This window comes from Bombus terrestris, chromosome 4 (genome assembly GCF_910591885.1).
Source record: "Bombus terrestris chromosome 4, iyBomTerr1.2, whole genome shotgun sequence".
NCBI lineage: Eukaryota > Metazoa > Arthropoda > Insecta > Hymenoptera > Apidae > Bombus > Bombus terrestris.
Genome location: NC_063272.1, coordinates 12,689,457 through 12,716,071, shown reverse-complemented (window position 1 = coordinate 12,716,071; position 26,615 = coordinate 12,689,457). Strand labels below are relative to the sequence as shown.

The window sequence follows — 26,615 nt, the reverse complement described above, 5'->3', positions numbered from 1 at the left end:
TGCGGAATCTCCGATGAAGTTTCGACAATTCACTATTTGACGAAAATCGTCCAGTTGTTCGAAAAAGCGTTACGACATATCCCACGACGATTCTTTTGAGCGCGGCGATACGAACGAACGAGGAATTGGCGACACATCTTCTCTCTTTCGTCAACGCGCATATGATGAATTGAAAGAGCAAAACGAAGGTAACACGAAGTATTCTCGTGGCGCCGGACCACTCAATAATATGTTACTCAACGATAGACAGCTATTCGATTTTGCCGAGCCATAGAAAACTACTCGAATCTTCGTTATCGAACTCGAAGGTTTGCAAAGCACGTGATGCGGCAGATAGAAAGCTCGCGCGTCGATCGCTGCTACTGTGCGTTGCTGGAAAGCTGACTAGCGTAGGGAATGCAGGACTGATTGCTTCTTTCGTACAGATTCGACACAATCGTAAAGATAAGCACGTGCACTGGCCGAAAGTGACACATGTACAAACAAAGCAATACAGACCAGGCCTGACGATAAACATAGCACAGCACATAGCTGCGTTCAATTTCAGATCGCCATCGAGATTTCGTTCGAGCAAGAGGAATAATCGGTGCGGGGCACGTGTTCGCGATTCTGCCAGCTGGTTCCTCTTCTCGTTGAACGATAATGCGACGATGTAACGTTCGGAATTGTCACGTAAACGCGCATCATGGAAGTCCGCCGCGGCAACGACGACGTCCGCGTGTATTTTTCGCTTCTCAGCGCGAACGTAGGAATCCACGACGTTTGTCCTCTTGCGTCGTTGCTCGTTGACGCGCGATTCTTCGAGATATTTGCCCCCGCACCTGAATGTGCGCGATCGCGGCGCGAACTGTTTTCGGATGATCGGTTCGCGGCTTTCGAATCGAATTGCTGTTTGTGACAGTATGACACGTGTTTCTGAATACCTCGTTCAGTTTTATCGTAATCAGCCATCATTTGTTTCCAGACTTTTCGCGTTTTCTGCTTCGTCTTGTAGTTCATCGTGATGTTGGCAACAGGTCGTTCCTCGTGTGTTATCCCTGGTTCGTCCCAATAAATCCGGACGTGGTCGCGGATCGACTTCGATGAGCTGTCGGTCTTATGTGGAGTGTTGGTTAATAACGCGACGTGGCGAAGAACAAGCGCGTGCTGTTATTGTATTTTTTAAGCAACCGCTCTCAGGCTGCTCTAAAATCGTCCTTATTGATACTGAAGGACTCGACTGTCGATTTCGCCTTACCAGATAAAGACAGACGAAGTAGTTCAACTTCTGAATGTTGTTCGAGACTCTCGGTGCGAGTGGATCGTGTTCAAGAACGCGTTATCCAACGTAATCTAGTTGATTTTCGGTCGATTTCCGACAGACACGTCGACAAATGTTTGCATACGCGCCGCTTGCTTTTAAGTTCGTGAACGCGTTGGTCGACGACGACAGTGTTATACAAGCACAGAGACGTTTCCGAACCGAAAAATACGCGCGGAAATTACGAACGAAACGGAGAAAGATGGTCGCCTTGTTCCTCCTTATGTTTTCCTCGATTGTGTCCGGTTGTTTGTGATGTGCCAGGCATTCTGCCTCTTCTTAGACGAGCATTCGACTCGAAGGATCGAAAAAGATTTACGTGCTCGTGTTCCATGTCGATTACACTGCGCTGTACTTGTTGCACGCCCAATTAATCTTGGATTCGCGAGAGAGAGTGGCAGTTGAATGAACGATGAACTGTCAACGACACCAAGGGCTGTTCTTCTTCGAACGATAAGAGGATTTCGAATCGTCTCCGGTCGCTGAGGAGAAGAATCACGAAGGATCGTTACGAATGGTCACAACGATACTTGACTCTAAAGAATTGAACTCGATTCGAAAATATAAAGCTCGGCCAAGATCGTCAACTGATCGTTCGACTGATTAAACGATACTTTGTTTCACGAATGCTTGCAGAGTCGAAGTTGACGAGTCGAAAACTCGGACGAGACTGTTCTCTCTGAATGCTGAGAGATCGAAACGATTCTAAACTTCTCCCACGACTCGTAAGAATGATGTTCATTAATTCGAAATTTCGTGACTGTGCTCGGCTCGACCGGACGTCCAGCAAAACCGAAAACGGAAGCTTCGAAAATACGCACCCTGACTGGTTTTCCCCAAATGCGAGAAAATGGTCGAGAAAATGGACGCGAGTGGCACTCACTGCATTTCCGTGCGTGATTAGGTAGGGGTTGCGAAAATTCTTTCAGGCGAGCTTCGATCGGTCGGCACGTTACAATTAGCTAAATTACCCTTCGGAAGCAACCGCGTTTATAACACACTCGGTTATCGGGAACACAATGCACATGGGAAATTAAAAGTGCTGTTACAATTATCGAGAAGAATCGTACAAAACGCTCACGTGCCGATACTAAAATAGCTTGTTGATTAAACCGAGCGTCGTACAATTATTCAGGAAAATCTGCACATTTTTGTTTCTTGCAGAGGAAACACCTTGTTGATAGTAAAAAGTAAGATGAAATATGTAAAGACTCTTTCACGAAAATTGCGTTTATATATATGCAGTATCTAAATGGGTCTTTAGAGGAAAGGACAAGTAATGATATTTTGATTTAATAAACAATATTCAAAACAACGAAACGATTACAATATTGTCGCACGTCTTATTATAATTCTCGGCTCTCGACTTCCCGATTCACACTCTCCGGCTTCTGCATTCGCTCGCTCTCGCTTCTTAACTCACACTGTCTTTAGCATCCCTTTGTCTTTTCCCGCCCTATCGCGCGCGTTTCCGAAAACGCCCGTGGCCAGGGTCACGCAGGCCTTTTCCACAAAACTATTCGCTTGAAAGGACCGACGACACGTTGATGTACCCGACGATGCCGCGGCTCTCGCGACGTTGTTTATGGTTCGACCGATATCTTAAGCCTTTTGCCCACGATACTACATATATATAAATCACTTAATTAATGAATTTAGTTAAATTTCAATGTAAATGAAATGTAATATAATTACTATTGACACAGTAGACTGACCTATATCCCTTCGTTGAAAATTAAATTATTCGTGTGTGTGATCTTTTATGTCGCACTTTCACGTAGCAAATTTCTCGCACAATAATCAACCTATATATTGATTATTTGTATATATAAATAAAAAGGAAAATGTCAGACAACGAATGATTTGACTGATTTCACGATTTGGAATAGAGGTATTGAACAATTATTGAGTGAACCGATCGCGTGCAAGTGACTGAACTGATTGTGAATGTTGTATACGAAATCAAGGTAACACGATATAGTTGTAACAAGATATTGCACGTTCGTACTATACTGGAAGATAAGATAATAAACTCGTTGCCGCAACTCCTTGTAATCCGTTAAAAAGTTGATACTTTCCGTTTCTGTTGTAATGTGATTTGTATTTTTTAATTGAACGTTCTGTTGAAATAGTTTGTTCGATGATTTTCATATTAAATTTATCGTTATTGTTAATTATTTGATATCGTGTAATTACAGTGAAATAAATTACACCGAAATGAATAATTAGATACATATACCGACTGACGAGCATTCAGATATTTAGATGGGAATTTAAATTACTCAGGCGGAGAGCTCGATAATTATTTACAAAGCGGACGATCTCGTCGATTTCAATGGCCTTGAAATACGTTGATAAAAATCAACATTCTCATTCACATACTCGGCTTTAGATATTTTTTTCCGAGATAGTCGTAAAAAGCTTCGGTTTGATGTACGTTACGATTACGCTTCATTCTGGCACAGAAGAAGTCATCTCGTGGTGTTCGTACTTTCATACAAGTCGACCTAGTTCATTTTCGATGATCATTTTCAACCCACGTAAGAAAGAACAATCGATGGCTTCGATTTGGATCAGAGAATCATTCGGTCGATCACGTCGAGAGACGCTCGACAATTCTACTGTGTAATAAGCTCACATATGAAATAATAAGACAGATTCAATTCACATTAAGCTCTGTATTACGTGTATTATCGTCATTTGAAATTGGAAACATCGTGGCCGTGATATTGAAGCGTCTATTTGATTATTACAACCGTCATATCGTCGTCGAAACAGAATCTTTCGCTTGTGTCTCGGAAACTATAAAGCGACGATATAACGTGTATAGTGAAAAGTTGTTCAGAACGTTGATCTTGGCAACATGTTTCAGCATCACTGAAATTGGTAAGTTCGTTCGCTTTACAAGTAATCACCGAGAATTCTCTTAATCTGTGTTGAAAGGTTGATTTGTTACTCTAAGCGTTTATCGTGAAAAAAATCTTTTCTTTGATAATATCGAAGTGTGTTTCAAGAATCGTTGCAATACTTTATTTCCACCTTTTTATCTCGAAGAAAGAAAGGAACTGGAAGCGGTAAACAAGATATATCTAATGAAAGAATTTATCTTTTATCAATTTAGTTTCATCAATTTAATTTGAACTTCAACTATTTTTAAATAAAATCGATCCAGTATCCTTTGAATCGATATGAAGGACTCGGTATTGCTATCGAATCAATTGTTCTCCTAATCCTTTTAACAGGAACGTTCAATAAGTCCCCTTTAATCAACAAAGCCACACCGATTCTATCCTCCCATTGTATCAATGAACAAACGAACTTAGCAAGTAGAAAATACTATCAAAGCTAGCCTTTGCATGAACAAAAGTGGAGTTTCAAGCGCGTATTCAAATAGATAAATAGAAAGGAGGCTAATTCGTTGATCCTCGTTATTTTATGGTGTATAGTATTCTTGACTAATTATAAGACTCTTTTTTTACTTTCGCTCTTCACATTAATTGGTAAATACTAAGTCTTTATACTCATAATTGAGAAAATCAGATATGAATAGATATTCGTTTCATCTGCTAAGTATTATTGGATATTTCATATTATGCGCAATCTGCACATTTTTGCGCTTGTAAATTTTTCATAAATTTACGCGCTTTACTAAGGATAATGCTGGAAATATTATTCTTAAAAATTTGCCTTGAAATTTACTTCACTTTGCTCGGTCAAGCTACGCTATTAAAATCGAGATGACTGGAACTGCTATGTGAATTTACTATTTAATAATGTCTGTCAGTGGTAATTGTTCCATACTTTTTCTTCATATTGAAATAGATTGGACAGACTTACTTTCTTAATTTAATTAGTTTTCGTTATTGACTGGACATGTCACATTTACAAATTGCGTCTTCCTTTAGACACGTATAAAGAATTTCATTGATTCTTATGAAAATATCGATCGAATTACGTGAAATATGGACTCACCTATCACGCAATTATAAAGAATTTCATTAACATTAGAACTAACGACCTTTATTGCACCTAAATACGATATACGTACATAGATAATTAGAATTAAGGCGATATGGCGAAAATAAATAAGCACATATATGCAATTAATTTTTGTCTCAATAAAACTAAACATCAATATTTTTTCTACACACTTTTAGTAATCGCAAAAATAACAAATTTGTTGCCATTCTGTTATGTTCACTGCTTCGTAGTTCTAGTGTTAATTTCCCAATTCCTAATAAAAAGTTAAACATTTTATCCAAGCTCGAACCTATCGCAAACCTAGCAAAAAGGCAAATCTACCGAGCAATCAGAACTAAATTCTTAACATTCGCACACCAATTCCAGTCATCTCGTTTATAAAAATTCCCGTCTTATGAGAAAATGAAATATCGCAAAATAGGAACCTGGTATATCCTGATCACTGGAGTGTGTAGCCTTGTTTTTCGCCACGGTGTCAATGCCGGCGCCGCAGGCAGGATTGGCGCTCTGATAAGCCGGGTTTTTGTAGCTGAACGCTGCGGCGCTCGAACTGCTCGTCGAGGAGAGCAACGGTGGCATCGAAGCTGGCTCCGAGGGCAAATCGCTGTCGTGTTCGTTGCTGGACAATACGTTCGGTTCGAGACGCTCGTAATCGGTCTCGGTTGCCTTGTTTCCAAGTTCATCCTCCACGATGATCGCGTCCACGCCGCCAGGATAATCGAGATCCGAGTCCAAGTTGCAAAACTGAAAATGTGGTTTCCCTTGAGGTGCGGACAGATCGAGGAAACTCGGACGCGCCGGTGTCTTGGAGGAATCGCTGGAATCGCAAACGTCGTACAACGGTGGCGGATCGATTATGTCAGTTCCAGGTGTGTTTGGCTGGGAATTCGTTATCTGCGTCCTGATCGAGCACTGGTCGGAATCGGATGTCTCTGCCTGGCTGGCCGTCGATGTCGTGTACACGCTCGGATGCTTCTCCAGAGTTTCTGCAAGGATGGATATCATCTCCCTTAGACCATGCTTTTTCAGTTATTGGATGGAGCTGCCCGATGGATCGAGCTTTTTCCCTTTTTTTATGTTGATGAGCACTTTCGCTCTGTGCGTTCTTTCCTATTCCGCACATAGGGCGTATTGACTTTCTTCTTTTTATTCGATACGGTACGAACTTTGATATGATTTTTAGCGAAGGAAGGTTTGGCGGATGATCGAGATGTTTCAGATGGATTCCAGTTTCAATCAGAGAAATATCGATTGCATCTATGTAACGGGTTACTTTAATCCATCGATGTTAAATGACGTTTCTGGTACACCGTGTCAAAATCTTCAATAACGCGTTAGAAGCATTCGATGCTGAAGAATTAATTATTCCAAATTAGAAAAATATTTGAATTTTGGAACGGTATAAATTGTTTCTTTTTCGATCATTTCGAATATACAAAATGTATTAAATAGTTATTTACAAATAACAAAGTTATTTATTTTACACGTTTATACGTATACATTTATTTTCCTCCTAATTTAATCGTATTTCAAGAAATGAAATCCATCTGTGTTATCATCTTTGAGTATCTAATATACACATATAAATAAAAAAAATTTTTCTTCTTTTTTCATACGAATTCAAATCTTGCTTTAATAGTACTTTGTTTGCTTATATCTAACAATTTGTTTCTATATTTTCTTTCTTTACCGAATACGAAAATAGAGATCTTCTCAGCGTCAATTTAACTTGTATCTATGTGAACTTGAGTCTAGTTAATCTGTGAACATCTCTTACCTGATAATCTATCGCGAACAGCTTATCTACGCTTTATGCCATATCAAAAGTTCGCACAGATATATTAAATCACTTAAACTGAAAAGAACCTAAAACTCGAAGCTCTGATCCAAGCACAGGTAACGTTTGTTTTCGACGTTCATAGATATTTCGCGTAGGTGATATCCAATCTTTGGTGTTACTTAAACTTAACAAAATACGATATACATAGATCAAAACAATTTTTCTAGCTTCCCAAAAATGGAATTAGTAAAAAATGGAATTATTGAACTCGCCTTCTCTTTCCATTTACAGAACTTCATTTATTCGAACACAGTTTATACATTTCGGTACAAAAAAACTCAGGCTATCTGTTATTTTGAACAAAACTTTGGTATTTGATGTAGATCATGAATTTTAAATCGCACACGCGTTTTAATAAAATAATAATAGATTTGTAGTGTATAGCTTTTTTGTCATATAAATACCACTTTCTAACGTCTCCTTTTCATGTACATAATTTCTTATTTTTCATTTTGAAATTAATATAATAACTCTTTTAAGACTTTTAAGTAGCATAATTGGAATTCTGTAATTTTGTCCACTGCCTATGATTTGTCGTTCATTTAGAACATAGAAATTCATGCTCGGATCAGTGTATTCAATTGTTAGTTTATTTAACTCCTAAAGACTATCATGGCTGAAATTTTACACCATGCAAATTTTGTTCTAATATTATGATCATAGTAACACCATCGCAATGTTATTTATGACCTCTGAAAAAAAATAACTTCCCTGTATTTCATCTAACATCGAACATAACGATAATAAAAGTTGTATTTGTTTGACTTTAGTGATTTTCAAAATAGAGAAATGTATCAAGACGAAATCTCACGATCAATTGAGCGATTTCCTTTAACGATCGTTTTTAAGACGTTAATCGGACATTAATTTCGTTCCAATAGACGCGGTTCGATCAAATAAATGCAGTTATGCGAGAAAACGATATACCTTGATCATTATCGGCAGTAGGCGTACGCGTGGCAAGACGACGAAGTCTTCTTGGAGAGTTGCAAGATGCTCCAGATGATTGCTTGCAACTCGACCCACTTGATGTACCTGGTGATAACTTCCGAACTGCTAGATCACACAGCATGTCTACGGCTTCCTGTCTGCAAGTTACAAAATATAATCAGACCACAAGGTAACGTTAACGTGTAGAGAAAGTTTGAAACGCTATCAGAGTAATATGGTTAGACAATCATTTATTTTTAAGGAAATAATCTTCTTAACGGTTTCTTTAACACATATACGTATAATATTACAAAAAATATGATAGGGAAGTTCGGACATTTATGTCTGCTGATACCAAGTTCTGATGAATATTTGATGAGATTGGGAAGATAACGATTCATGCTTATAATCTTTAGCTGAACGTAATCTCAAGTGTAGCATGTGTAGTTCGATTATTATTTATTCTGATTTTTAACAGAACGTTTTAGGAATTGAGTTTAATGGAAACCTGGAGAAATTATTCAGTGAAATTCACAGACATAAAAGACGGGAATTCTTTTGAAAAAGAGCTGGTGAAATTACGAGATATATGACGAACAGTCATTGAAAGGAACGTCGTACATCGTACATCATTCAATAAAATATTAATCTTATGAAAACACGTTGCCTTTCAGTTTTTCTTACATTTCCTGTTTTAAACTTCAATCTTCCGAAGTAAATAATATAATAATTTTTATATTCATACAATGTAAATATATATTTACGTATCTTTTAATTAATTTAATCAATTGAATTAATAAGACTAAGAGATAAAGTAAGTAAAAAGGTTTTACTAATTCACTGATCAATTTCTATTAATTTCTATTTCGTTTAATATGTAAAATATACTCTTTTGTGTCGTACTTGCCAACACAGACACGTTATTGATTATGATAATATGAGAATGTTGCCAAATTATGAACAGCTTTTGAATCTAGCTCGTTAACTTTTAACTATAGACTACTCGTATCTGACAGGAGTGTGTGAATTTTCACTTTACTACTACAATCCAGTGGAGAGATTTTGGAATTACAGCATTTGAGTACTTTCAATTATAAGAAACTTTAACGAAAGAAACGAAAGTATCCGACAAACTAGATATATATTAGAATAATTTATAAACTATGTGACAAATATCATACACATACGCATTTATAATTGTATTTGTGATATGTAATAAATTATAACGTAGTGATTTACGTAGAAGGCTCAAAGAATTTTTGCCGAACACACCGATGACAGATACAAAAACAGGAAAATAGAAAAAAATAATATTCAATATCTCGGAAGGAATATGTATTTACAAATAGATTTATCAGGAAAGAATAGCCTGATAAATAATCTGAAATTTCCAGGGCAAGTTTCCAAAAAAGTTCTTAGAATTCTCACTTTTCTCTGCAATTTAATTAACGTACTTGCCCAACATAGCAACTGAGCCACTTATATATCGCGCAGTAAAACAAAAGAGACATTAAATCATCGCGTTAAATTAGCGGTAATAGTTGGCGCGATTTAAAACTTTCAATTAGAAGGCGAGAGAAAGAGCGAGGGTATCGAGGGACGAATTAGCGGGAATTTATTTTTCCATTGAATCTAGAAAGAAGAATGGAGGTTTGCCTAATTACGGCAGAGAAGTTTACCTCAAACTGGTTCGCGGTGGACGGAGTGGATGATCAGGTTCGGTCGGAGAAAGCGCGGAGACAGGAGTTTGCGCGAGATCTCTGTACAATCGAAGTCTCACGGTCGGGCCACATTGTCGCAGCAATTGTACGGCCTCTTCGTGGCTCATGGGAGACAACGGTGCACCGTCCACGGCGACTATTTTGTCTCCAGGTCGAATTCTGCCGTCGCTTAACGCCGGCTCCCGCACTAATGCCCTCACGTAATGACCCAGAGCACTGCTGTCTGCCTTCCTCAGAGTGAAACCCAGACTTCCACCGACCTTTGTCATTTCTATGTCGAATTCCTGCCAGAGAGATTGCGAAAGAGAGTTTAGACCACTTAATCTCCATGACGCATTATCCAGGGTTACCGCTTCCTTTCGCGTAAATGAAAGTCGTGAGTATGGAAATTTGGGAACGTGGGTATCGTTGGTGTGAAAGCTAGAGGATGTTTGAACGTTTTCAGAGGGCCGTTATTTGTCGTACGTCGCATGGAACTGAGAGGTTCATAGAATTTATGGATTTAAATGCGTTAAATCTTTTGATAGTACGTTCATACGACTAGAAAAGTTTGATGCTGTGACGACGAATTTGATAAAAAGAAAGCTTCATTTGAATATAAAGGCATTGACGTGTAACATGTGTATCGACATGCAAAATTCAACAAAATAGAAATTACAGAATTTCTAAATCAAATAAATGTCATAATATATAAAATGATTTGCAAATTAATGGTATATGTACATATCAGACATATGTATATGTATACAATTAATTTTTAATTTTCTCTAGGTCTGTATAAACATTTTTGATAAATATGCAAACTAACTTTTACTTATTTGAAATAAACTTTGATGTAATAAAAATGTTTTGAAGTTTCTTTTTTATCAAATCCAGAAGGCAATAAAAAAGCTATGAATAAATTGCTTTACAGTCTGATTTTTATACGTTTCGTATCCATTAATATGTTCAATGTACAAATACGATGGGTTTGTTATAGATGCATTCGAAACCGTGTATACTAGAGGAAATACCGAAATCTAAATTGTAAACGAACTTCGATCAAATTTCGTATTCCTCTTGGGACTTCCTACATGTAACAGTAACAGACAGTATATTCATTGAACATATTGTTCGATGGAGCCAACGAATTAAAAATGTATTTTCAATTTACCAGTCATAGCCGATATTGTGTAAGCAATGGTCATAAAGAAGCATGTACATAGTTTATAATTAACCTATTGTTTTTAATTTCAACGAATCGAAACTACCATAATAAGATAAGTTCGAGCAACTTGAAAATTTTAATTTGCTAGTAAAAAAAAAAAAAAGAAAAGAAAAGAAAAGAAAGAAATTATTTTGCTAGTTGAAGTGAATTTAAAAATGATGATCATCATCCTCGTTAATGCCAATAACGGTAGCATCTCGACATTGATATCGTATTTCACTTTCGATCTTTCGATTAGCGGTCAAAGCGGTGGAAAATCGAGGAATTCAGTGATTCAGTGATGCAGGAAATTCGGCTATCTAGCGGATCGCAACAAGGAAGGATTCTTGATAAAAGTTACTTACGCCGCAGGGTTCGATTTGAAGAGGTGGCAGAGGGTTGAGTATTCGCAATGGTGGTGGTGGCTCGCGCCTTGCCGGGGGTGGCGGAGGTGCACCCGGTGGTGTGACACTCGTATCACCTGGAAGTCGACACACCACCAACTCGACGGTATTGGGTGTCGTTCGTAGAACTTCGAGGGCCTCCTGCAACAAGTTGCATCGAGAGGAGATTAAAAATTTTATCGAAACTGATATGTACCAGATTGTAACATGAACGATTCAAAGAATAGCATTTGTGTGTTTAATCATTTAGTATCAATTCGAGTATCAGTAAACTGAATTTTATGAGAATTCTTTTCATTACAACAATTATTATTTCATGCCTCGTAACTGTTTTAGAACAAACGTTTATATATAAAATACTTGTTTGTAAAATATTCTTGAAACCGTATCCCGAATGTTTAATTTCCTTTATGCAATTCGAACGATTTCTAAAAAAATTAATTAATTAAAGAAAAAGCAAGGAAACCGTATGAAACCATATCCTGAACATTTAACATTTAGTTTCCTTTTTGCAATTTCAAACGAAGAAATTTCTAAAAAAATAAAGAAACAAGAGAAGCGTATGAAAGTAGACAAAAAGTGAAAAGTTCAAAATCTTCCTAAAAAATTGTACAAACTCATAAACATCGAGTTATATTACGGCAAAGTTTCTATATCGTGTTCTTCATCGTGCAAGGTTCAAATCGTTTACACTTTACGCTATTCAATTTGCAACGTAGTTACTGAATTTATACATAAAATTCGCAGATTAACGATTAATGCGTTATCTTATAAGAGAAGGTAGAAGGAGCAGCGTACAATATAAACTAATATTACACCTTGATTCTCGAGGGACAAACGGGCGACTGCACGCAAGATAGCGTCGATCTTTGCTCCGAGTTCCGGATGTAGCTACATTATGCTAATCAAATGCAAATCTCTAAGAGCTACGAGAAGACAAGCCCGTAGCTTCCATCTAAAGCTGTAGTAATCGCTATTTTGTCGCAGCCAGCTCATCGAGTTAAGCGTGATGGACCAAGACTAAGGAAAAAGGTTTGCGGTCACGGACGAAAGTTACTCCCGCGTATAAACGAACCAGAATCCTGTAACATTGAATCGTTTAGGTTCGAATAATTTGATATTATTTATTTAAAAACTGTTTGCAAGAAGTAATATCACTTAGAAGCACTACTAAGCGATATTTCACAAGAAATTTTAAACGTCACAGCTCTTTTCTTATTTTCCTTTATTCTACTATTTTCGTAATTTTTAATTTTCCAATTATATTTTATAATATTATGTGTTATTTTCAATCGTGCAAAATATTCTTATACCATTTGTTTTCTAATACAACAGCAGATATTTCTGATCACCGACTAGTTGTAAGTGTACGAGTATTTATATTCTATCTGCTTGTTATTAATTTTCAAGAAAACTTTTACAATTTCTGGGGGATTTTCAAATATTTGTATTATATCGATTATTATATACATTTAACTATCGCGTTATGTATTTTACCCTGCTTCTTCGAATACCCTGGTCGTACTGAATCTTTTACATTTCACATTGAATTTTATGTTATTATTAACAAAAAAATATTTATTAAAATCGTTGTTATTACTGAATACTGTTAATATTTTATTAGCTATTCGATATCATCGATATTATTAAAATTACATTATTAAAAATATCACTGAAAATATTACTGAAAACACCAAAAGTTTATAGAATAACAAATATTTTACGCTTACATAGTTAGTGAGGCCGGTTAAAGGAATTCCATTGGCAGCAAGAAGTATATCGCCAGGTTGAAGTTTGTTGGATAAGGCTGCCGGTTGTTGAGGAAATAGTCTTTTTACCCTAACAGGGCCGGCAGTCCCACCACCGGAAACGCTCAAGCCAAGTCCTCTGCTGCTTTTCTGCAACGTCACTCGGAACGTACTCTCTGAAAATCATACAAAATGCCCTCAATTTTAAAGCAACTACTTTAAAAGCGAAGTTTTCTCCCTTTTAAGCTTTTGAAGAGAAAGTCTACTTCGTACTACCTGGGAGATAACGAAGTTATAATTGCTGTTTCTCTAACTACCGATTTCAAGGAATTTATTATATAAGAGTTAGCTCATTACAAATGAATATGCTTTTCTCTAATTAGTCAATCATTGTGACTTTTCAAAGAGAATTGTGTACTTCATCGGAGAACAAATTAAAAACGAAGTATTTTGTAGTTTTTGGCTGCGTTTAATTAGATATTTTACGAAACAAATGTCTCAGAAACGTCATTTCGAACATGCGATATAAATTTTGATAAATGCGATGGTTCATTTTGTTTAATACATATGCACGTTACCTGTACATTAAATGTATGTATACGTATCGTATAAGATAAAATTATTTCTACAACTGCGATTCCAATTGATTCTAAATTTTCTAATCGAAATCGAAAGGCAAATTTCTAAATTCGACTATTAAAAATTCTTGCTTCAGGTTATCGCAATTTCGTTTCACGAGCCAAAGTTCACTAAGCAACAGAATATTCATAAAGTATAATTATGAAGTAATATTTTAATAATCTAATTCTCTCTCGTATAATATTTCTCCATTTATGAATTTTTCTTAAGATACTAATCTAATAAAAAGTGTTTGTTATCGATTAGTACCTTCAGTACTAATCATTCTACGACGTAGGCTGGGCGTGTGTCTTTCTTTAAAATCAATTTCACCTCGGACAAATACACCAGAAGCTTCGATCGAACGGTTTGTTTCGCACTATTTCGACCAGTTTATTTCCATCGAATGGGTACAAAGAGAGCACAAAAAAGCGAATGGATCGTTCGTTTACACTGCAAAGACAGAGCACGCCGTCCGTAAATATTTATACCACGAAGAAAGAAGGAGCACACGGTTCTTTTTTACCAGAACGCGCACCATTCCCGAAATTGTAGTCGGCTTGTAATTTACGATGCCTCGCTACTCTGACGCATGACCTAATATTTGGAATTGGGCTAGGACCCGAACAATTACTTTCTACCCCTCTGTTATATGTAGTGTCACTGCATCAGCTGCATATTTCAGTTGTTACAGTAACTTTCACGGGGTGTAACGTCATCCTGTTGGTCATAATTTCAAGCGATCCGGCGGTTTACGAGAAAAGCGTGTTTACGAGTTGCGTGTAAATGCGCAAACAGAAAGCTTGACAATTCGAAACATCGCTTGAATTTTTTGACAATTTACAAAGAAACACTCACTCTCCACGATATATTTATCGTCGCTATTTTAATTTTTATAATTGTAAATATCGTACTTGGGTATGCGGATGAAACAGAATTTCAGATTTAGAATGAAAAGTGCTAATACGATGCTGTAACAAATGTAAAGTTTGCAATCTTTGGAAGACGATCGGCGATTTAAAGAATTTAAGGAATTTTCGGATTTAGCGAAAAAGAAAATATTTAAACGCGCGAACACTTGCAAATATTTTCGTGAATACTGTTTTTGAACTTGTATATGTACGCGTGTGACGTCTGGAGAATATCGTGAAAGTTTTAAAAAACGCTGTTTATCTTCCAAATGCCCTGATTTTTCGACGTGTTTCAGTATCTTTAATTTAACGTCTATGAAATACTACACTTTCACAGCTTCTAATGTACAATGCACAATTAATTATCGAGCAACTTGATTCTATATAATTCGATTATTCGAATTTATATTTTCTGCTTACGGCTGATCGTTTAAGTCTATGACCAACATTTGCATATACCTTTAAACAATTATAGTTAACATTACGCGACGAAAATAAAAGTACGTATAATTGTACAATAATATATTCTAATTTCAATCAAAATCAACGTCAATTTAGCCAAAAGACATCTACATATATTTCCAGCACATAATTATTAAAAAAAGAACATCGAAATCTATCATTTTGACGTTTTTGATAATTCCAGCATTTTGATGTTTCAATATTTTTATTATAAATCTTCCGAACATATTGTAGCTACAGTTTATTTGAAATTTCTTCTTCTTGCATGTAGATGACAGAACAAAATTCAATGGACTGTATTGGCCAGTCAAATTCGTATTTTAGGAAAACATTTCACGTTCATCAGCTTAATGTTTCTCCCAAACAATTAAGCTTCATTCATTTCTATAATTACATTCTCATAAACGTCCATTAATCTTTCTAAAATGCGAACTAAAACCAAACCTCGTTGAAATTGGCCACAGTTTCTCTGTGATCTCTGTACCAATTCTTTTTGCCCCCTCGCCTCCCCCCTTCTCTTTTTGTCATGCGGTCGTGGACTTAGTATGGACGAGCACTAGTTCGAAATGACTCGCCTTTTACCGGATATTGACCCGATCCGGACGACATATCGCGCGTATTGTTCACTTTGTTCGCCATTCAGATCGGCTCCTCTCAACGGGTAATTTACGTTTGTCACGTTATTGTCCGGGATCGCGCAGTGTCGATCTGTCCAAAAGTGCTAGCCATTGTTGGGATCGTTTCGAAATCGTGGATATCCTGAACGAGTTGGCTGATCATCCTCTAAACGTTCCGGCAAGTTTAAGAATCGATATCCGACCGATTTACGGCTGCCATGTGTCATTATCAGCGGTTAACTGGACCGGAGTGAGCGAAAATTCGAATACGAGGCATTTCGAACATTTGATCGCGTTCCGAGAAGATGGTGAAGTTAGAATGTCGAATTTTCTAGCTTGTAGCATTTTAAATATATAACGTAGAAACTGTTAATCTAAGATAATTGTAATTATCGTTAATTATTAAGGTATATAATTATTAGGCTGGTGCGTATAAATGTCGTTTCCTTTCAAACGAAGCTTTAACTGTATATCATTTCTTACAAATATTTTAGCGCATGATTCAGCGTATCTCTTTAACGACTAATTAATTTCGTTGATCCAGATTTACTATTAATTTATCAATTAATGGAATTAGCAAACTGAGAAATTATACATTGAAAGTTCTAAGCCATCAGCTAACTTACAATACAATACGATACGTCGTACATCTCTTGCGGTATATTTAGTGAATCAATTGTCAAGATTGTGAAAATATGTAGAAACATCAAAAAGTACATAAATTGAACGTGATTTTAATTGAACGTTAAAATGGCTAAAATTTTTAAAACAAATCAATCCTATCTAAAATCTATAAAACTATAATCTCGATCAAACTCGTTAGTAACCTTCTAATAGTAATTGTATTTGATAATGTTTATGCGACTGTAAGCAGTCAATGAAGCAGAAAAAGAATGTAAAATTCGCAAGTTGCAACGATAACTTTGTGAAAGTAAGAAGCGAGCGGAGATTTCGGAATTTGATTGCTTTCGTTCTTTTATGAATAATACATTAAATCAAATGTTACAGACTGCAGTAAGAAATGCAATTTCAATAATGGCACATGGTTGTTCGTAAATTTAACAAATTTGCCGGAATATACTCGAGCAGGAAATCCTTGAGCGTGAAGAATCTGCACGTAATATCAAATTGCGTTTTATTCCGCTGAATTATCTCATTTTAATACCGCGGATTTTCGTAGTTTCAGAATTTCGGGCGAAATGTTCGTTTTATCGTTGGTTAGATTGTTTGGAAGTAATAGAGTGGATGGTTTTGTCGGCGTTTGATAAACGCCTCGTAAAATTTAAGCGCGGTATTCCGCACGGTGCAGTGTTATTGCTGCTAATATCGTTGCTGATGCATCTCCATGCTCAAAAATAAACTTACTTACGTGATGACATAGCGTGTGCTATATAATTATTATCACTTATGAAATATGTAAATTACGTGGCATTAGTTTGTCATTAATAAAATTACCGGAAGTTTGATCAAATTCTGCTTAGAATAGATCCTTCTGATAGATAGTGAACTTTGTAAATAAAATTCAGATAAAGCGTAGAAATGAGATGATAATGAGAAAATACTTGTTCTGAAAATTTATTCTTTGGCTGTCTGTAAATTAAACATTTTTATGAATTAATAATTTTATTCGACATAACTAGTAGTATATTTTTTATGAAATATAAATATTTCTATGATAAAGCAAATATTTTATATAATATATAGTTTCTTTATATTGCAATTAGCTTGTGACAGATTCTAATCTAATTTAGTTTCTGTAAAATTGCGAAGAATATGTTCGTGATAGGAATTTTTAAATAATCGTAACATTTTGAAAACTGATAATTGACGTACGTTTCTATAATATGAATAAAATAGTATAATGTATAATATACTATGTGATAATGAACTCTAGTGTGCTCTACATAATTGTACTATTTCAGACACCGACTTCTATTATAAAAAGCATATCGATTACTATTTTAGAATTGTTACATTGCAAATATTTCTCTACTATTTGTTATAAATACTTCTCTTTGCTATTTTTGAGAAAAATATAATTTAAAATAACAATTTTTTTTTTTGGTTACTATTCAACGTTGTGAGGAATATTAATGCTTCACACTTTAGTAAAATTTGTCTCACAATGAAAAACTTCTAATGTTCGTTCATGTTTAAAAGGACACTGTGTAATATTAATGGAATGAAAACGAATGAAGAGACGCATGAGCCGAGTTCAAGAAGATTAATGTTCTTTTTTCTCATCACTTTTGAATTTATTATTCTTGGTAACCTGACTTAATAATTCTTAATGAATTTTCTGTTGGAGAATTCCCTAAACTTTGTTGGGACAACCGAAAATTTTCGAAAGAAATAGTTTGGATACTTTTAATTAGTTTAATCTTTTCCTTTCGTTATAATAGCACGAGTGGGCAAGAACATGACTTACGATATTATTAGGCAATCTTTATTGTTATGAAAATATCGTTCAAAGATAGTCTAATTCGCAAAACTTATCTTTAATAAACTAATTATGAATTCTGAAAAGCTATAGTTTATTTTGATACTTACTAAGAACTTTTACTATATAATACGTTTATAGTTTTCGTAGATCTAACAATTTTGCAATGAAATTTTATACTTTATTATAGTAATTTTTAAGCATCTGTATGATAATTACATAAAGTTTAAAATTATGGAAGATTACGTGTTTGAGTTTTATCAGTATTATGTAAAATCTTATTTTTATTCTTATTTTAGAATTTTATTTTTATGAAGAATATTTCGTATATATTTCGTATATTTCGCGAATAAATTTTATTATTAAAAATACCATTTTAGCACTGCACGAAATTAATACAGAAATTACAAATTAAACAAAATAATTCTCCTTTTCTTCTCTTATTCATACACATTAGTAAAATCTCATAATATTTATTACTTTACATACGTGAAATTAAATCTACATCTTTTGTTTTGTCAATAATTACGTCAATTATTTAATAATTTTTTATTCAAATTCGAGAATGTTATTGTACACATTAATTAAGGATATTTATAAAACGATTTAACGATTTTCCGTATAAAAATGATTTTATGGAAAACTCAAAGGTCCCTTTATAACCATTAATATTAATATATTGCTTTTTAAAAGTTATGATCAATGGCCCAATATTTTCTGTAACTTGTGACCTATAGGAAGCAAGTGGCCACAGCAAAGCGCCCAATCTCATCGATCTGAAAATATGCAAATGGCTCTCGTGGAACGTATGTAATCGCCAAATTACTAATTCAAGCAAGCTCTCCAAATTCTGCTAGAGCACATTTACTAATTTAGGCAATCCTATCTGTAGTTAAAGAGAAATCCAAGGCTCAACCGTTAAATAGAAAAGCTCTCAGAAGCGAAATACCAGGGAGTATCTGCTGAGAATTTATGATCCATGAATTGGAGAACGGTTAATAGTTATGGTTGGACGTATAATTTAATTTTCATTCGTCCTTTGATGAAGAGAATCCTCAAGTAACCGTTCGTCAATCTCATTGTTTCTGGCTTTCCCTTTGTCAGTCAATCAATCAACTTTAATTAGGTAATTAACGTCGTTGCTTTCTTTCGTCATTTTTCACAAAATAATTAAATTAAATAGTTAAATAGAACACAACGAAATGAAACGATTGAGATAGAAAACTATGAATCACACACGTGTATACAATCGGTCGAAATCTCTCTTGAATATAAAAATAGGATTGACAGATAATGGTTATTTTTGAAATTCTTATAATTAGTTTTCAATAACTGACATATATGCGATGAAATATTGACAGCTGCAAGAGCGAGACAAGTTATGGCAACGAGTTATATCGCTATTGTTCGTTTCTAACGTGCTTCTACTATGCTTTAAAATACCATTTTCGGGTGAAAATGCGCTTGGCTGAAAGCGAGAAAATTCACTAATGTATGCACACAGCGAGAATGTTCGTACCGAAGCACTTATTCATCGAAGATGAGAACGTGTTTTATTATGCTGCATGAAAAATCAACTCTCCGAACATTAGTGGATTATTTTAGCAAAAAGTCGATGTACCCGATTGTCGTGAAATCTAATGTTGTTCTTAGTAATATTTATTAATTCATATGTTCCTTATGCATAAATGATACGAGGCCTGTGTCAATGTTTCTCCATAGGAATTCAGATTAAAAATGAACGAAATATCATTTTCAGTTAAAACTGGCTTCTTATTTCATGTTTTCTTGATCATAGTGGAACTCATTCGGGGATTAAACCAGGAATATTTGATCAAATCTTTTAAATTTCGTCTCTCATAGGGCTCTTTGCGTGTCTAATAATCATTTCAGCTGGTCTAGGATCAACCTCACATGATTTTTCCCACGATAACGTGGATAAGATTTACTTTGCTAGAAAATTCCCTCTTTTTCCGATAATCCGCCTTTGTATATCGATTTGTTCCGCTCACTCATCCTTTGTTATCGATCGTCATAATATTATCTGGAATTTCACGTTTTAACAGAACCAACATTCTATTTTATTCTTCTTTATATTACACTTAATTTTAAGATACGCGATGGAGTAATATATATCATTTTAAACGAGTGTTTTCCTAGTATTCTAAATAATATATCGTATATATTTATGTATTTAACTTGACAACTTGTATTAAAATTTACAATTTTTAGGCTTCTATCGTGCAATGAAAAATTATTTGCACCAACAACTTGAGAGATCGAAGACTTTAGATCCTCTAAACGAAGAAATAAAATGGTCTGAGCGATGACAGCTACGCAAATCAATTTACACCGTTTATGTGTTATAACATGACAATCTACAATATTTTAATTCCATTGGAGAGTAAAATATTTTCTTTTGTCAACAAATACTCATTCTCATAAAAAACGGAATCTCATCACGTAAAAAATACAATAAACTGTCTTAAAGAAACAAATATATATTTCAAAATATAACTCATTTAAAGTCGACATCGTCGCTAATGACCTTACGGTCGATGCGACGCAAAACCCAGAAGAAGAAGAAGAAGAAGAAAAAGAAGAAGAAGAAGACGACGACGACGACGACGATGAAAAAGAAGAGGAACAAGACAATAGAATTTCTCAAACAAACGACTCTCATAAATAAAATTTAAGATGCTAAAGATGTCGTTAATAATCATAGACACTTGATGCGATATTAAATTCACACACGCACACACACACACACACACACACACACACAAAAATATCTTTCCTACAATATATTCCATTTCACTTTCTTTAAAAAGAAGCATCCGTTCTGCTTTTTCCATATCAATCATATTCAAAATTCACCAGTCAATAAGCAAGAATAACCCCGAACGTAAGCTCCCTGGTGAATTCATTTCTCCTCCAGCGACTAATTACTCAAAGTGTAGGCTAACCGCGGCGCGACACAAGGAGAACGATCACTCTCGTATTTCCTGTGATTTCAAGTGTTGGTAATATCCGAGGTAGGTCTGCTTGAACCCTGGCAAAGTGGTCCCGGTTATTAGCTGTTCGCTTTGATATCACGTCGGATCTGACTTCCACCCGGCAGACGTTTCGATTTAGCCGAGATTAGATCTCTTGATCCTATTTGCAGCCCGTAGATACGGCCACTGATGACGCGAGGATCCGATAGGACTATGCGTGAGCGCGTTTTAGTCGGCGATCAACGACAATTAATCAAGATTTGATTAAAATGATCTGCGTTCTACGTAGATCTTGCTGTTTGCTTTTCGTCTCACCAGCAAAACAGATCATGCTATCCGTATGTCTGTTCCTTAGTTTCCACAGTTTGACAGCTACTAGTTACATATAGTCGCAACACTGAGCAGACTAAATGGTGTCATAGAATCAACTGGTTTCGTGGGATCATTACACCTGTTGTGACGATCGATTGTAAACGTTGACTGTTTCTGCGGTTGAATAGGTTCGTGATTTTGTTACAGGATACGTTTGAGATACGTATACCTTGTGTACCAAGTCTGTGTTACCAAAATTATCGTTTTATTTGATTTGGGGGCTGAACGTGTACCTTTCCACCCTCTTCGTAGCTCGAGAGATATTGTTTATCAGGATATTAAAGTATCAAGAGATATTAAAGCATCGAGGATATTTGGCTTCCACCACGTCAATTACACATATTTTTCGTCTTATTAGGTTTGTCCATTTTCAGTTACTTTCTCTTGAAATATTTCTTTCTAATCATAAAGTAAATCAAAAAATTGAAGCTTGAGTTTTCTGAATTCTATATTATCACATAGGATGCAATTAAACATTTATCTCAATTTTGGCACAAACAGGAACGTATCCCACTCCAGTTTATCAAAATATATTCTCATCCAACTGCATCGAACGGAGATATAATAATTGTTACGCGATTTCTTAACGAGATATCGTCCATAAAAGAGTCTCGTAAAGGTCCTTCAAACTACAGACGAGGATGGTTTTATTACATTTTCACGAGTTGTCGAACAACTCGCGAGACATTCCTCCTTAATAAGAAGATATTGCATTGCACGAGGTTGTCATCTCCAGATCGAAAGTTGGCGTGGAGCATTCGGGCAGAATTCGCAACGATAAGGTCGTTGTTGCTTTTGCGGTTCCGGAAACGAAGATGCATGTCTCGTGTCGGCCCTCGTGCACGAATTTATCTCGGTAGCGATTTATTACGTAATCCTCGGCCGCACTTGCTTATCGTGACGAAACTGGAACGGGACGTTTTTCTATTTATCAGCCGGACAACAGATTCAGCCGAATGGACGATCGTAAATATCGAGAGAACGCCAGAAACCACCGAGTTATTTTCAAAGTAATTTCGAATATCAGGGTGGCCCGCGAATGCCCCGCCGATGCCATATAATTTACGATGCACTGACACAGTAGATCGACAAAGTAATCAAAGCTGAATGACCATATTCTGCACTTGGTAGTATTATTCTACGAGTACAATCATGGGGTTGGTTTATTGCGTTTGATGTTTAGCGCGGGCAGGAATTTATGAAACTATGTGTACGAGAATTTTCCGGTAGATTTTTGTTTTCGATAGACGGGCAAATTTACGATAGGGAAAGTATTTCGTATTTTCGGATAAACATAATGGAATAGTTGTGCGTGGTGAAAAATGTCAAATGATTGAGAAAATAAGAGATTAAATTACGAAATAAATTATAATCGACGTATAAATTACGCCAATAGCTCGAAATAAAGTATATTGCTTGGATGTATTTTTTATCGTCTACACAGAAAGCTATAGATGAAGAGTCAAATAATATAACACGAGGAGGTGTATGAAACGTGACTGAAATGAAAATATCTTAGGTAAATGATAGCGAATGAAAGCAAGTCACAGCAGCGTAATAAGCCCTTCTGTTAGAATTTCTGCCGATTAAACGCAGATGACATAAAAAGCACAGTCGTTTGAACGCAATTATACGATCTTATAAATCACCTGTAAAAAAGTTAAGAAAATTCTACTTGGAAAATATGAATGTAGATACGAATATCAGTATGAGCAGCTAAATTATCGAACTAATTAAATACCCCTTTAAAATACGTTCCTTTAATACATTTTTCATATCGCTTTATTTTTATCCCGTGAAAATCTATGCAAATTTATATAAAACGCTTCGTTTGTCAAATATTGCGCCCGAAAGGAATCTGCGAATTTCAAATTTAAAAACCCTGTATATACATATTTTCTACATAATACAATCGCATCACTCCATTTATTCGAAGATTCGATCGTAAGCCTGTCAATTCTTTCAGCTGCTGTCTCGATCGCAAACTTTTCTCTTCATAAAGATCTCTTTCTCAAAATAAGTAGCCAACGAAACTAGTCGCTCTACGTAATTTCATCTGGTCGATATATTACGTCACACAACAAGAAACTGTTATTAAAGTGGTGAGATGGTTTTTCTGCGAAAGTCGGTTCACTCGTCCGAAGGTCTGAGCTATGAAAGAGGACGGTACAACGGGGGTGTCGAAGTTCGATAACACGGCTCTCCCTGTAACTAGGTTATGAATTGCTCGGTGAGAACCGGTCGTTTACTCGAAACATTGGTTGCCCGCTTTATTCGATGTGCGATATTAATATTTCGATATTTAAATAATTTACATTTTATCAATTTTGTATATCAAATCGATGAGAGCTATACAAATATGATATGATATATCAAGGCGTATCAAACAAAGATACGATAACGTACTAAGTCATGTCGAGATACGAATCGTTTTTCCTTTTTTATTTGAAGATTGTATAGACTGTGTGGCTAGACTAATTTGTATTGGAAATTTATATATTAGGAGATCAATATATAAAGGATATTTGAGACACGATGATGGGGATAAATTCTGAGATACCAGAAAATTTAGGCGTATTTATAATATAATAAATTAAACAGGTGATCACAACAGTATGGATTCGAATTTATTATTTTAAATCGTTTAATTCTTATTTTATCATTTAACACAGATGATTACGTTAATGCCAATGCGGAAATATTAATTAACACAATTACGATGATAAAATAAATCTTAATATTCAAATTATCAATTCAAAGTTAATGAAATTAGTAAAACAATTTCTCCTCGCCTTAATTTATACGATCCTAAATATTCCGCGTGACGATTTTCATTTGTGATAAACGTTTCTTAAGATCAAGGTAATACCGAGCCCGACGAATTTTTTCGCGGGAGAAGATAATCCAGCATCTTATGGAAAAGTGGATCTAGATTAAACGAGCTTCAATTTTCCAGTTTTCTGATTATTCGAATCTTCGCCACTCGCGAATTAAATTAACTGTCACATTAAGAAGTCCATCAGAAATTACTTCTACCCGGTAGGTTTTCCTTAAACACGTGACGGTTCTGTATATCTCGCGAAAACGCGAGCAACGAACAGTAAAAATCGTGCAATGGCTCGTGTTACGAAAGCATAAACGATTTCGTATATCTATCTTGACCGTCTTTATTTCGTTCTACTTTCCACCCCCTCGTGCCTGTTCGGCGCAGTAAAACAGCGGAAAAAATTTCGCTGAAACGAGCTAAAAAAGGTCGTCGACCGACATTTGGTTCACTAAACCATCGATCCGATACCGATAACACATCGCAAACGCCGTAAGTAAGTAGGTATCACGCTCAAGTCGGTGATTAATGATGCACGATTCTTAAGGGATCATTCGACTTGCGATCTAAGGGAATTCACCGCGCGCGGCAAATGACACGGAAGTATGTGTTTCGCCAGGAATGCATAGGGTACTTCATAACGCGTGACACAGACTTTAGATTTTTCAAACATATTTTTCACTGCGCAACATTTTCAAACATATTTTTCCTCGTGATCACTTACCAATAACGTGATAAATTGTGGATTATTGAATTTTTAATTGTAGGCTACAGGTGAAAACATGGTAATTCACATTCTATTTCATTTTAATGCCCTTTTCTTGTGTAGAAGTGCAATTTTGAAATTAAATATGTTATTGACCAATTCTGAAAACTATTTTATTTTTAAAACTATTAGATTTTAATCAGTATTTTTGTCATTCTCTTGAACATTTAAAAAATATGAACAATATTAATTACACGCAGACTAATACTAATTAAACGAGTTAAACTGACATAATAGCTAAACTAATACTATTCTTTTCTCACAAAATATTATAATCTTTTTATCGATTTTCATCGTCGAAAATTATCTTTTTATTTGGTTTTAAAGTCGAGTGTTCTCTCCCAGCCTTTTTAAAATTTCCAAAATATTTCTCGCCGTAGTTTTAAAATAGATGTGCTGTTTGCCTTAATAATTATATTTCCGGCTTCCACAAAACTTTAACTTATCAATTATTTTGAAAAACTTACATCTTTCATATCTAACAGATTATTTTCATCCTTAGTTATATCTAAAATCGGAAAATCAAGAAAACCATGTTCCTTTACACCGATTGACAGTATATCCTCAGTGTTAAAGTTGCGCTCTTATTAAAAATAGAATATACGATTTACCATGTTTTTCCCCTACGCTTTTCGATTTATAGTATCATCATCTTTGACTATCGGTTCTAGCGATTTGATTATCTCTGACTGAATCTTGTCACTAATTTAGAAAATGCGACTATTTTCATACTCTGTCATATTGTGCGATCTCTTCCCCATTTTACGTCATGATTTATACGTGTAACTCATGAATGATCGATCGAGTGTACGATCGGTTATCAATTTCGTAATGATAACATGGCGGCGAGCTTGCGTACGCATCGCGTATTTATGATTAATGATACCCTTTTCTTTGTGTAATTAATCAAATCCATTAAGCTGGCAACGATACTTGAAAAACCAATAAAGCGGGAATTTTTATTACACGGATCATCGTTCAAAGTCAACTTTTTCGTGTAATTAACTTCAACTTCGGGCTCCATTGTGTACGTACATATCCGCGATGCGAAAGAATCGACTAATTCTCGGGTGGCACAATTCAGTTTCAAAGCTTAGAAGAGCACGTTTCCTTCATAAAATTGCTCTGACATTTAATACTTTTCTCATAAAACTGCACTATTATGTCTAGCTTTTTTATCTTTTCTCTTTTCTTCCAAAACATTATTGAAATGAAAGAAGGGAGCAACGAGGGACTAAGTGGGAAGCTTCAAAATCTTTTACAAATTTTAGCTTCTATTTGTGAAGTTTTGTATGAGTTTCTAATTTAAGATATAATACTAACTATAAGAATCTGTATAATCGAGTATTCTGCACAGATACCCCACAAAGGATTAAAAAAGTGCATTAGAAACAATTAACAACAACAACTAACATCGATATCATAAACATATAAATATCTTTTCTAACAATAATTCCTTGCACCAGTTCTAAAAGAGAATCGAAAAACTTCCATTTCTA

General features: G+C 35.3%; 1 protein-coding gene across 1 annotated transcript in view; it reads right to left on the bottom strand.

The window, feature by feature from the left end:
• Positions 1 to 26,615, bottom strand: part of LOC100651991 — a 232,738-nt gene that overhangs the window by 7,254 nt on the left and 198,869 nt on the right. Inside the window, exons 5-9 of the mRNA XM_020862917.2 lie at positions 13,093 to 13,286; positions 11,324 to 11,503; positions 9,731 to 10,056; positions 8,049 to 8,209; positions 5,707 to 6,267 (exon numbers count right to left, since the gene is read on the bottom strand). Coding sequence (XP_020718576.2) covers positions 5,707 to 6,267; positions 8,049 to 8,209; positions 9,731 to 10,056; positions 11,324 to 11,503; positions 13,093 to 13,286 — 1,422 coding nt within the window. The remainder of the gene's footprint in view (positions 1 to 5,706; positions 6,268 to 8,048; positions 8,210 to 9,730; positions 10,057 to 11,323; positions 11,504 to 13,092; positions 13,287 to 26,615) is intronic.